Source organism: Salvelinus fontinalis, chromosome 40 (genome assembly GCF_029448725.1).
Source record: "Salvelinus fontinalis isolate EN_2023a chromosome 40, ASM2944872v1, whole genome shotgun sequence".
NCBI lineage: Eukaryota > Metazoa > Chordata > Actinopteri > Salmoniformes > Salmonidae > Salvelinus > Salvelinus fontinalis.
In genome coordinates this window covers 15402185-15417011 of record NC_074704.1, presented here as the reverse complement: position 1 = coordinate 15417011, position 14827 = coordinate 15402185, and the positions used below count along the sequence as shown (strand labels likewise).

Genomic DNA, 14827 nt, shown 5'->3' with positions numbered 1-14827 from the left:
GGAGTTTCATGACCTGGCCCGACCAGGGAAAGTTCACTAAGGTAAAACGAGGACCCAATGTATAATTCCATCACCTTTCACATGTTTCTCTCAATCCAGTTCATTAACTAGATAATAAATGGCATGCATGTAGTCAATCTTGATAAAGCGACTAAACAAGATGCTAAACGCTAGCCTGAAAAGGTTGGGTCAAGTGCCAAGACGTTAGCTCTGGGGGGCAAGTCAAGACGAATCCTCCATTTAGTCATGGCGGCGCATGACGTCTTGCCACCAAGCTTCACCACTTCCACTGCGGAGAGGAAACAAGGGCTGGAAAAACACATTTGTAAACACGAAGTAGACAAAGAGGGGAGGGGATGGAGGGATGAAAAGTGGAAGAGTCCCTTTGGAAGAGTGCATTATTTATCCCATCCTATCCTCCTCTCTTCCCTTCTTCCTCCAGAGCAGTTAGTTCCTCCATAGCGGTAGGTAGCAAAATAGTGCCACTTTACAAGCCATTAGCATCACTAAATGGAAGGGAAGCCATCCAAGGGGTGAGAAGAGACACAGACAGGGCTAGGAACAAGCCACCTGTGTACATCCTAAATCATGTTCCAGGCCTCAGCATGGATGCCAAAGCTGTGTTTAGCTATGCCAACCAACTACGCCACCCTCTCCTCACTGTTGGTAGGTGCAGTAAGGGGGTTGGCAAACAACGATATTCTTCCAGACGAGGGGATGTTGTTGACTAAGGAAGTTCATTTCAGTTCAGTTCTATTAATTTCAGTTTGTAAAATTAATTTCAGTACATTTCAGTTGAGTTGAGTTAATTTCAGTTTAGTTCAGTTTATTTCATTTCAGTTGAGTTCAGTTCATTTCAGTTGGGTTCAGTTCATTTCAGGTTAGTTCAGTATATTTCAGTTCGATACATTTCAGTTTAGTTCAGATCATTTCAGTTCAGTTCATTTCAGTTTAGTTGAATTCATGTCAGTTGAGTTAATTTAATTTCAGTTTAGTTCAGAACAGTTCAATTCATTTCAGTTTATTATGAGGGGAAGAATCCATGTGTACTAACATATTCGTTCGTTCAGGTTGAGGAGCCAGGTGCTTGAGTCTACTAAATGTACTGCAATTATTGAATAAATTAAATGTCTCCAATTATGGTCCATACAGTATGCCAACAGTATAGTTAATGAATGTGTATGAAAGAGTTCCACGTGTACAGTACATTACTGTAGCCTTACAAAATGGGTCTCTTAAACTACTTTGTGTGTGTGTGTGTGTGTGTGTGTGTGTGTGTGTGTGTGTGTGTGTGTGTGTGTGTGTGTGTGTGTGTGTGTGTGTGTGTGTGTGTGTGTGTGTGTGTGTGTGTGTGTGTGTGTGTGTGTGTGCGTCTATTAGCTCTCTGAAAGAGATGTAGGCATTTCAAAAGACCAGCTCACTACATTGATAACCTGCCAGATATATAATGAACTCTCCTTACATTAAAGACCACTCACAGAGTCCCAATCTGCATTTTATGCAAATTCATTTTCAGATTTTCCCCACTGGATGTATGAAGAACAAAGAGAAAACCGTGTGTTGTATCATGAAGAAAAAACATCAAGAAAAAAAATTGACCATATACAGTGGGGCAAAAAAGTATTTAGTCAGCCACCAATTGTGCAAGTTCTCCCACTTAAAAAGACGAGAGAGGCCTGTAATTTTCATCATAGGTACACTTCAACTATGACAGACAAAATGAGAAAAGAAAATCCAGAAAATCACATTGCAGGATTTTTTATGAATTTATTTGCAAATGATGGTGGAAAATAAGTATTTGGTCACCTACAAACAAGCAAGATTTCTGTCTCTCACAGACCTGTAAATTCTTCTTTAAGAGGCTCCTCTGTCCTCCACTCCGTTACCTGTATTAATGGCACCTGTTTGAACTTGTTATCAGTATAAAAGACACCTGTCCACAACCTCAAACAGTCACACTCCAAACTCCACTATGGCCAAGACCAAAGAGCAAAGAGCTGTCAAAGGACAACAGAAACAAAATTGTAGACCTGCACCAGGCTGGGAAGACTGAATATGCAATAGATAAGCAGCTTGGTTTGAAGAAATCTACTGTGGGAGCAATTATTAGGAAATGTAAGACATACAAGACCACTGATAATCTCCCTCGATCTGGGGCTCCACGCAAGATCTCACCCCATGGGGTCAAAATGATCGCAAGAACGGCGAGCAAAAATCCCAGAACCACAAGGGGGGACCTAGTGAATGACCTGCAGAGAGCTGGGACCAAGGTAACAAAGCCTACCATCAGTAACACACTATGCCGACAGGGACTCGTGGGTAGTAGTGGCACTACTACACCACTACTACCCGGGTCATCCTGCATGGAATAGTGGCACTTACTACACCACTACTACCCAGGTCATCCTAGAGGGAATAGTGGCACTACTACACCACTACTACCCAGGTCATCCTAGAGGGAGTAGTGGCTCTACTACACCACTACTACCCAGGTCATCCTAGAGGGAATAGTGGCACTACTACACCACTACTACCCAGGTCATCCTAGAGGGAATAGTGGCACTACTACACCACTACTACCCAGGTCATCCTAGAGGGAACAGTGGCACTACTACACCACTACTACCCAGGTCATCCTAGAGGGAATAGTGGCACTACTACACCACTACTACCCAGGTCATCCTAGAGGGAATAGTGGCACTACTACACCACTACTACCCAGGTCATCCTAGAGGGAATAGTGGCACTACTACACCACTACTACCCAGGTCATCCTAGAGGGAATAGTGGCACTACTACACCACTACTACCCAGGTCATCCTAGAGGGAATAGTGGCACTACTACACCACTACTACTACCCAGGTCATCCTAGAGGGAATAGTGGCACTACTACAACACTACTACCCAGGTCATCCTAGAGGGAATAGTGGCTCTACTACACCACTACTACCCAGGTCACCCTAGAGGGAATAGTGGCACTACTACACCACTACTACCCAGGTCATCCTAGAGGGAATAGTGGCACTACTACACTACTACTACCCAGGTCATCCTAGAGGGAATAGTGGCACTACTACACCACTACTACCCAGGTCATCCTAGAGGGAACAGTGGCACTACTAAACCACTACTACCCAGGTCATTCTAGAGGGAACAGTGGCACTACTACACCACTACTACCCAGGTCATCCTAGAGGGAATAGTGGCACTACTACACCACTACTACCCAGGTCATCCTAGAGGGAATAGTGGCACTACTACACCACTACTACCCAGGTCATCCTAGAGGGAATAGTGGCACTACTACACCACTACTACCCAGGTAACCCTAGAGGGAATAGTGGCACTACTACACCACTACTACCCAGGTCATCCTAGAGGGAATAGTGGCAATACTACACCACTACTACCCAGGTCATCCTAGAGGGAATAGTGGCTCTACTACACCACTACTACCCAGGTCATCCTAGAGGGAATAGTGGCACTACTACACCACTACTACCCAGGTCATCCTAGAGGGAATAGTGGCACTACTACACCACTACTACTACCCAGATCATCCTAGAGGGAATAGTGGCACTACTACACCACTACTACCCAGGTCATCCTAGAGGGAATAGTGGCACTACTACACCACTACTACTACCCAGGTCATCCTAGAGGGAATAGTGGCACTACTACACCACTACTACCCAGGTCATCCTAGAGGGAATAGTGGCACTACTACACCACTACTACCCAGGTCATCCTAGAGGGAATAGTGGCACTACTACACCACTACTACCCAGGTCATCCTAGAGGGAATAGTGGCACTACTACACCACTACTACTACCCAGGTCATCCTAGAGGGAATAGAGGCACTACTACACCACTACTACCCAGGTCATCCTAGAGGGAATAGTGGCACTACTACAACACTATACCCAGGTCATCCTAGAGGGAATAGTGGCACTACTACACCACTACTACTACCCAGGTCATCCTAGAGGGAATAGTGGCAATACTACAACACTACTACCCAGGTCATCCTAGAGGGAATAGTGGCACTACTACACCACTACTACCCAGGTCATCCTAGAGGGAATAGTGGCACTACTACACCACTACTACCCAGGTCATCCTAGAGGGAATAGTGGCACTACTACACCACTACTACCCAGGTCATCCTAGAGGGAATAGTGGCACTACTACACCACTACTACCCAGGTCATCCTAGAGGGAATAGTGGCTCTACTACACCACTACTACCCAGGTCATCCTAGAGGGAATAGTGGCACTACTACACCACTACTACCCAGGTCATCCTAGAGGGAATAGTGGCACTACTACACCACTACTACCCAGGTCATCCTAGAGGGAATAGTGGCACTACTACACCACTACTACCCAGGTCATCCTAGAGGGAATAGTGGCTCTACTACACCACTACTACCCAGGTCATCCTAGAGGGAATAGTGGCACTACTACCCAGGTCATCCTAGAGGGAGTAGTGGCTCTACTACACCACTACTACCCAGGTCATCCTAGAGGGAATAGTGGCACTACTACACCACTACTACCCAGGTCATTCTAGAGGGAATAGTGGCAAAACACATCACAGCACAGCTCGGGCAGCACAAGCAGAGCAGGGCATTCTGGGAGAGGTAGGGAATAGAAGAGAAAAGGAGGGAAAGCAATGGTGGCACAATGACAAGTGAGTGAATGCATGGGTGAGGCCAGAGGAGACTCAGTCACCTATTCACCCCCCCCCCCCCCCCCCCGTCGTCGTCGTCGTCGTCACACACACACACACACACCAACCCTAACTGCTGTGGTTAAGTTAGAGTTAGAGGACTTCAGGCTCCATCAGGCCGTCCTTGAGGGCTTAATTCATCACCCATACAATCAGGAGCTAAAGCCCAATGAAGATAAAGTGTCCAGTACTAGTGTCCGAGAGCTGGAGAAAACATGCTTGAGTAGGCAGTCAGTCCCCCTTGCCTGGCAATAAGAAAGAAATCTCAAAATGGATGCCAGTTTCCGTCTTCAATATCATTTTTCAAAATTTACAGCTAAGGGGAAACGGAGGCAGGGAGGAAGGCTGAGGTAGACAGTAAAGAAACAAGTTCATGCAGCATGTCATAATAATTCCAGACAAGAGGATTTAAACTGTGGGATTAGTTGTTTTCCTCCTTCATCTAAATGAAATCGAGCAAAAAGAGGCAGCCACAACAACAAATTAACATGTAAGAATTATAAAAGGGCCCAGTGGCTTTTTATGGTTGTGGAAATAACTTTTTTATTAATTTTGCCTCATATTCTCTTTCAAATGAAGGCCTCTATCCCATTTTGGGGGGATGAAATAATTTCAGTATAATTTCAGTGTTCAGAATAAAATTGGGATGAAATGTTCTGGCTGCCTAATCTATAGCTTTTGTGAAAGTAGAAGTGGTAAGAACTAGTCAGCAATTCAGATGACAACATAAGCTTTCCTTCTCAAGGAAATGTCATTACAAGTAAAGCGTTCGAAGAATGTATAGCCCCAACAAAAATATTTACAACTCTGTCCAGTCCAGTCAATTCAATTGGATGAATAGTTTCAGATCCGAAGCGAGGTATAAATTATGTAGCCTATTACCAAACAACTCTATTGCAAAACAAAATACAAGTTAATGATTAAAATGTTTTGCAGTCGTTTTAATTACATATAAATACACTACAACTAATATTAGAATTCAACTGTCAGAGTAGACTAGCCTACGCGCAAACTATAGTGAGTGTTTTTCAACCGAAGCAATGCTGCTATCGGTATGGCACGGGCACGGATTCTGCAGCAATCAAGCATGTCTTGGTGCGCAATACCAATGCCAGTCCAACGTGGTCCCGAATGCTTTATTCAGGATGTGGCGAAACCCAGTATTTGGGCTATGTGCCCTGCTGTGCCCAACTGAACCAATGCACCTGTTACCGTGGACAAAGAACTCGCTAAAACAGGCGAGTTTTCCGTGCACAACACAGCTTGGACAGCAGGATATGGTAAACCCTTACATTGCTTCACGAAACGTAGTGCTTGAGTCACAATATAAAACCACACAAATTTGGTGAATAATCATCACTTACGCTGCGGTTTTGTCCCAAACAGAAAACCACTGCATGATTGTGTCCCCCGTCAAGGCGAAAGTAGTGCTGGTTAGTTTGGGATCATCTCCTTTTCTGGCTGAGGCTTCTCCTCTCGTCCGTGTTCCACTTGAATTCGAATCGGCCCAATCTTTCCATCCAGTAACGGACCAGGACTCCTCTCATTCGAGTTAACTCCTTCCAAATCGGGGCCACCGGTCCCCAGACTCGCTAAACTCGGGAGGTTCGGGGCGGCTTCGCTCTCTCGTTTTCACTAGATCCGGTTGAATCTTCCAGAGCGACTTTTACGGTAACTCCATCGTCATTGAACCTCGGCTCATCCTCGTAAACACATGCATGTTGGGTATCGCTTAGTAGGCTACTCCAGTATTTGGTTAGTACTCCAGCCGGACCTGTTCCAGAGCTTTGGCTGCCTGGCTCGGACCCAGCTGCGCGTGTACCGGTCTCCAGTTGAAATTCCTTCAGGTGTAGCTGGACCGGAGACGGTCACAATGCGCAAATTATATCCTCCTTTGAATTTAGCTGTGTATGAGCGGAGATCAGGAGCCAGGCGCACAGAGTTAAGTGCAAGCAGGGGCATCAATTGGGCAGGCCAATAAGATTAACCCCAACAATTTAAAAGTGGGCTACAAAAAAGTAATAATTTACTTTCATTTCAATCTCTATTAAAATGTCACCGCTGTTTAGAGTTTCGGCAGGGTTGGCTTTAGGACCAAGCAGATCATCGCTCTGAGTGAAGCTACCACCCTGTGCGCCTTTATCTCAGAGCGCCGTTTCGGCAAGGCGCCTATTGTTTTGAATGTGATGTTGGCATTTGAACTCGGCCTCATAAACTTCGCAGCTAGCTGTTTTATTTATCGGTTACTTTCACATTGATGTAATCTTGTGTTGTTGAAGTCGGCATAAGCGGTGCGTCAAATGAACTAGGGGAAGATATTGAATGAAAAAAATTATATAATTAACTGGTGCCTTTACAGAAATAAATAAAATAATGCAAAATACTACACCAGAGAGTATGCTTTCTCCACAGAGGATCATTAGCTTATTTAAAAAATGAGTTGTGGATTGTTTCAAGTGTGCAATTTAAGCAGCATGCCTGACAAATAGCCTACTGTACCAATTAGCTGATCGTTGAGTTTACAGCTCTCAGTGAAAAGCACTTATATAGCCCTAGGACTATCACAATATTTCAAAATACAATCCTAGGAAAAACATAGTTTAGAAAGCAAATGGTTCTTGGTGAAAATACAAAAAAAGGCAAAGAAATAACTCTAATCTCTCTCTGAACTCTGAATTGAGCGAGCAGTAGCCTATTTTATTCGCACCAGCGAGGACATACCCATATCCCCGGTGAGTGCCCGCAGGCCATATCTCTTGTGAGTGCGCGCATATTCACAGTCTTTATCATTAGATCAGTACCACTGGAAAGTTTTTTGAGGGACTATATAATGTCCTCTTCCTGTCTAGATGGTGATCATATAGTACAATTTGTGTCTCCCCTTTTCGAGGCCTAGAATGGTTGCATTCAAGACAAGGTCGTTTTTACTGATCTGTTGGTCAGTATCAGTGTAACGCGGTTCCTCCTTCTCCTCATCAGAAGAGGAGTAGCATGGATTTGACCAACGTGCAGCGGGTTGTGAATACATCATGAAACTTTATTTACAAGACAAAACTAAACACACGAAGAACACTTGAATATTTTACAAAACAACAAAACAAAGAAGACAGACCTGAACGAGAGTACTTACATAAAACACGAAGAACACACGGACAGGGAAAACAGACTACACAAATACCGAACAAACGCTACAGTCCCGTGTGGTACACTGACAAGGACACAGGAGACAATCACCCACAAACAAACAGTGAGAACACCCTACCTTAATATGACTCTCAATTAGAGGAAAACGCAAAACACCTGCCTCTAATTAAGAGCCATACCAGGCAACCCAAAACCAACATAGAAACAGAAAACATAGACTGCCCACCCAAAACTCACGCCCTGACCATCACACACATACAAAACAACAGAAAACAAGTCAGGAACGTGACAATCAGCATAGTAGGTTACTAATTTGTATATTTTGAACAAATATATTGGTTATGTCTCCAGTCATATAAAGTGTAGTATAATTGCATGAAAGGTGTTTCTCAAAGGCCACATTTTTCCTGTGCAAAGAAAGGAGAATACATTTCTCTCATTAGGACTATACAGTGCATTCAGAAAGTATTCAGACCCCTTGACTTTTTCCACATTTTGTTATGTTACAACCTTATTCTAAAATGGATCAAATAAAAAAACGTTCATCATCAATCTACACACAATACCCCATATCTTTTGCAAATGTATAAAAAAAATCGAAAACAGAAATACCGTATTTACATAAGTACTCAGACCCTTTGCTATGAGACTCGAAATTGAGCTCAGGTGCATCCTGTTTCCATTGAAAATCATTCAGATGTTTCTACAACTTGATTGGAGTCCACCTGTGGTAAATTGATTGGACATGATTTGGAAAGGCACACAGCTGTCTGTATAAGGTCCCACAGTTAACAGTTCATGTCAGAGCAAAAACCAAGCCATCAGGTCGAAGGAATTGTGTCGAGGCACAGATGTGGGGAATGGTACAATGTCTGGAGCATTGAAGGTCCCCAAGAACACAGTGGCCTCCATCGTTCTTAAATGGAAGAAGTTTGGAACCACCAAGACTCTTCCTGGAGCTCTCCTCCTGGCCAAACTGAGACATTGGGGGTGAATGGCCTTGGTCAGGGAGGTCACCAAAAATCTGATGGTCACTCTGACAGAGCCCCAGAGTTCCTCTGTGGAGATGGAAGAACCTTCCAGAAGGACAACCATCTCTGCAGCACTCCACCAATCAGGTCTTTATGGTAGAGTGGCCAGACGGAAGCCACTCCTCAGTAAAAGGCACATGACAGCCTGCTTTGAGTTTCCCAAAAGACACCTAAAGGACACTCAGACCATGGGAAACAAGATTATCTGGTCTGATGAAACCAAGATTAAACTTTTTGGCCTAAATGCCAAGCGTAATGTCTGGAGGACACCTGGCGCTATCGCTACAGTGAAGCATGGTGTTGGCAGCATCTTGCACTGGGGATGTTTTTCAGCGGCAGGGACTGGGAGACTAGTAAGGAAAAGAGGAGCTTGTAGTGTCATACCCAAGAAGACTCAAGGCTGTAATCGTTGCCAAAGATCCTTTAATAAAGTACAGAGTGAAGGGTCTAAATACTTATGCAAATGTGATATTTCAGTTTTTATAAATTTGCTAAATAATTTGCAAAAAAATTATTTTGCTTTATCATTGTGGGGTATTGTGTGTAGAATGATGAGGGGAAAAAACTATTTAATCAATTTTAGAATAAGGCCTTAACAAAATGTGAAAAAAGTCAAGGGGTCTGAATACTTTCCGAATGCACTGTATGTCACTATATGCTCAGGTGTGCATTGTTCAGAATGGTAGAAAATCATGTGCTAACCAACCTGGGGCAATCAATTACAATATGACTCTCATCAAAAGTTCAGAGAACATATCAAATTCATTCCACACATAGACAAAAACTAAATGTTGACTCAGCAATAGCTTCAACTCAGGGTTACTCTGGTCCAATTAGATACAGTTGCTTGCGAAAATAGTCCCCCCTTTGTAATTTTTCCTATTCCTGCTTTAAAGATGCAAAATGTATTTATTGCGAAACTGTCACGACTCCTACCGAAGGTGGCTCCCCTTCCTGTTCGGGTGGCGCTCGGCGGTCGTCGTCACCGGCCTACTAGCTGCCAGTGATTTTTTTCCTCCCCCTCCTTGTTTGTTTATTGGTTACACCTGTTTGTAGTTAGGTTGATTAGTGGGGCTTTATTACAGCAGGCAGGCCTGCTGGGTGTGCGGGATTGTTTTGTGTACTGTTTGTACATGCTTGTATGTCACGGTTCGTGTACGTTATATTTTCGGAACTATTTAGTTCCCCTTGTGTGTTGGGGCATTTGGTTTAATGGCGTCGTGTTCACCTCTGTGGTGATTAAAGTTACACTACTCTGAACTCTCTGTCTCCTGCGTCTGACTCCTTCCTCCACTACACCCATTGCAGAAACAAACAAGAAATAAGACAAAAAAACAGAAAACTTGAGCGTGCATAACTATTCACCCCCCCCAAAGTCAATACTTTTTAGAGCCACCTTTTTCAGCAATTACAGCTGCAAGTCTCTTGGGATATGTCTCTATAAGCTTGGCACATCTAGCCACTGGGATTTTGCCCATTCTTCAAGGCAAAACTGCTCCAGCTCCTTCAAGTTGAATGGGTTCCTGCTGGTGTAAAGCAGTCTTTAAGTCATACCACCGATTCTCAGTTGGATTTGGATGGATGTTTTCCCTTTAACCACTCGAGTTTTGCTTCATCAGTATGCTTAGAGTCATTGTCTGCTGGAAGGTGAACCTCCGTCCCAGTCTCAAATCTCTTGAAGACTGAAACAGGTTCCCTGTATTTAGTGCCATCCCTCATTCGTTCAATTCTGACCAGTTTCCCAGTCCCTGCCGATGAAAAACATCCCCACAACATTATGCTGACACCACCATGCTTCACTGTGGGGATGGTGTTCTCGGGGTGATGTGCCAGACATTGTGTTTTCCTCTATGGCCAAAAAGCTAAATTTTAGTCTTATCTGCCAGGAGTACCTTCTTCCATATGTTTGGGGAGTGTCCCACATGCCTTTTGGTGAAAATCAAACGTGTTTGCTTATTTCTTTCTTTAAGCAATGGCCACTCTTCTGTATAGCCCAGATCTCTGGAGTGTACGGCTTAAAGTGGTCCTATGGACAGATACTCCGATCTCCACTGTGGAGCTTTGCAGCTCCTTCAGGGTTGTCTTTGGCCTCTTTGTTGCCTCTCTGATTAATGCCCTCCTTGCATGGTCCATGAGTTTTGGTGGGCGGCCCTCTCTTGGCAGGTTTGTTGTAGTGCCATATTCTTTCTATTTTTTAATAATGGATTTAATGGTGCTCCGTGGGATGTTCAAACTTTCTGATATTTTTCTATGACACAACCCTGATCTGTACTTCTCCACAACTTTGTCCCTGACCTGTTTGGAGAGCTCCTTGGTCTTCATGGTGCCACTTGCTTGGTGGTGCCCCTTGCTTAGTGGTGTTGAATAATATGGGGCCTTTCAGAACAGGTGTATATATACTGAGATCATGTGACAGATCATGTGACACTTGGATTGCACACAGGTGGACTTTATTTAAATCATTATGTGACTTCTGAAGGTAATTTGTTACACCCGATCTTATTTAGGGGCTTCATAGCGAAGGGGTGAATACATATGCACGCACAACTTTTCCGTTTTTTTTTTTTATTTTTTTTTAAACAAGTTTAAAAAAAATTCACTTCACCAATTTGGACTATTTTGTGTATGTCCATTACATGAAATCCAAATAAAAATCTATTTAAATTACAGGTTGTTAAATTAAAAGTATTCACGCCAATGGGGTGAATACTTTTGCAAGGCACTGTAGCATTTTAATGTGTACATCCCCACATTAGTACACACTCAACGTAGCCTGGAAACATGTAGGGTTGTTTTTGGCAATGCAGATACAGGCACCCACAGGCAGCATTTGTAATGACTATGCATTATTAAAAACAAGACTGATTAGGGGATGAAAAGAAATTCTCCCCAGAGACTCCAGCAAATATCAAGTTTTCATTTATCTTACTTTTTTTAATATGCATGTCCAGCGCTTATATTTAGACTTATAATTTCGTGTTTTACAATTCTTTTCAGGACAAGTACAACACAAAGCAATTTGACACAAATGGTTGCATTCATACAAGTACTATTGACAAATGTCTACAAAAAAACTGATCAAAATTAATTCATATGATTGCTTTAAGTACATAAATTGTTTTCTCAGTGGGAAATTAATATCCAACTAGTCAGTGACAACTGTGTGGAGTTTGTAGTTTGTGACAGGAGCTATTTGAGTTTATTACAGTATTATAGACACTATGTCCTGGGATTTCCTATGATCTTCTATGTAGAAGACATCCTTACCTTCTAACAACTCTTGTGTAGTTTGTGAGCGTCAGAGCAAAACATGTTACATGTGCGTGAGAGTCAGTTTTTCATAGATAGCTTTTATGTAATAGTTTTTAGCTTAAACCATTCAGACTCTACAGATGTTTTTGTAAAAAGACCCGTCCCAAGACGCCTTCGGTATCCACCGTTGTCTCTCAAACACCGTTCTAGCTCAGCCCTCGTTAATCAAGTAATAGATTCATCCAATGGTCCATCCAAGAAGTCTGTAGCTCAAACACACATTATTTAAAAGGGGTTAGAAGTACAAAGAGCGCCGGAGTTATGGTGGGACTCATTGGGTTAATGCCAACAATGAACAGTTTATTTATACATTGTCAACATTTGTTAAGGGAGTTTTACATTGTAGTGAATACCAAGAGTTTAAATTATTTCTCTCTCTCTACCCCCTTCTCTTTCTTTCTGCCCTCCTCTCTCTCTGTCCCTTCTCTCCCTCTCTCTTCCCTTGCCCTCTATATCCATCACACACTTTCTGTCTCTTCCCCTCTCTTTCACTTTCGAAAGGTATTTTTCCGGTGTCTTCAGTGATGGGATATTAGCTATTTGATCTTACTCCGAAAAGCGTTGATAACTTCAAACGCCCCTTATTTGCATTAGCGAGGCTACGATGACAGTGAACAAAGGCAAGGTGAAATGCTGCCACAGAAGAGGCGACTAACAGGCTATCTGCACATGTCCTTGCACTGTGCAGCCTATAGTAATTGTGTATCTCTCCGAGAGTCAAACGCTGAGCACTATAATGGCAACATTGTGCTACAAATGTGACCATCTATTAGATATGTATCATTATTCTTCCCTTTCCCTCATGTGTCTTTGAGGATATTGATGGTTGGTGGTACAGGGTCCATCACAGACATCAGAGACTGAGCTAGATAAAGGCTGTGTACGTCTTTACCACCCTGCACCAATGCATGTCATTATGACTTCAGCAAGTAACCATTAGTGTCAATGTATTTTGTGTCAGAGACAGCAGTACTGAAAAATATAATTATTTATTTAAAAAATATTGATGGACACTAACTTTTATTTTATTTTTTATTGTTCTTTAATTACTCAGGAAAAACCCAATAAGACCATGGTCTCATTCCCAACAATAAAACAACCAATACAATCTAAAACAAAACAGCAATTAATACAAAACACACCATTTACGAAAAACAGTTAGTCCTCAGCTACTAGGTCCTTTAACCTTTGTTCTTAACCTGTTTGGCGTGCAAGCCCGACGTCGGTACATTTATGACAACAGCCACTTCAAGTGCAGGGCGCGAAATTCAAAAGATATTTTTTTTTAAATATTTAACTTTCACACATTAACAAGTCCAATACAGCATATGAAAGGTACACATCTCGTGAATCCAGCCAACATGTCCGATTTTTAAAATGTTTTACAGGGAAGACAAAATATGTAAATCTATTAGCTAACCACGTTAGCAAAAGACTCCACTTTAATTACTCCATCAGTTTTTGACTCCATCAGTAGCTATCACAAATTCGGCCAAATAAAGATATAAATAGCCACTAACCAAGAAACAACCTCATCAGATGACAGTCTGATAACATATTTATTGTATAGCATATGTTTTTTTTCGATTTTTTTTTGCATATTTCAGGTATAAATCATAGTTTACATTGCAGCTACAGTCAGAAATTGCACCGAAAGCAGACAGAAAAATTACAGACACCAACGCCAAATGACTAAATACTCATCATAAAACATTTCTGAAAAATACATAGTGTACAGCAATTGAAAGACAGGCATCTTGTGATTCCAGACAATATTTCCGATTTATCAAGTGTTTTACAGCGAAAACACAATATAGCGTTATATTAGCGTAGCCACAATAGCCAGAAACACTTGGGCGCCGACGACCAGTTCACATGCACGACAGATATTAGACATAGCATCATAAAATGTTTCTTACTTTTGGTGATCTTCCGTCAGAATGTTGGACAAGGTGTCCTTTGTCCAGAACAGTCGTTGTTTGGATCTGGAACGGCAAATTTCCCTCTTGATTTAGCATGGGCACTTGCCAAGTGGCACGGATCTCTCCAACGTCAACAAAGTCAGAGAACGGAACACGGCAAAACTCACGAAAAAATTTCAATAATCTGATTAAACTATATTGAAAAAACATACTTTACGATGATATGGTTACATGTATCAAATAAAATCTAAACCGGAGATGTTAGTCGTCCATAACGACAGCTAAACAGAAGGCAAATCCATGTCCTCTTTCACGCGCTCCAGAAACAGGAAATGGACGGTCACGTCATACAAAGAGCTTTTATTCCACCTCACACCAAGATAGACACGAAATTTATTGTCTCACCGCCTCTTGACAACCAGGGGAAGGTGTATGAAGTGTACGTAGACTCTTACGTTCATTGCCCATGTATAGGCATGAAGTTGAACAGAGCATCGATTTCTGACGTTCCACTTCCTGGTCAGGAAATGTGCTGCAGAAGGAGTTCTGTTTCACTCAGAGAAATAATTCAAACGGTTTTAGAAACTAGAGAGTGTTTTCTATCCAATAGTAATAATAATATGCATATTGTACGAGCAAGAATTGAGTACGAGGCCGTTTGAAATGGGCACGATTTAACTGGCT

At 42.5% G+C, this 14827-nt stretch overlaps 1 protein-coding gene across 1 annotated transcript in view; it reads right to left on the bottom strand.

Annotated features, from left to right (window-relative positions):
* The window catches only part of LOC129839283 (VPS10 domain-containing receptor SorCS3-like), a 266049-nt gene extending 259200 nt beyond the window's left edge, over positions 1-6849 (bottom strand). The window contains exon 1 of the mRNA XM_055906593.1: positions 6099-6849. Coding sequence (XP_055762568.1) covers positions 6099-6133 — 35 coding nt within the window. The 5' untranslated portion in view covers positions 6134-6849. The remainder of the gene's footprint in view (positions 1-6098) is intronic.
* Between the last annotated feature and the right edge of the window lie 7978 nt (positions 6850-14827).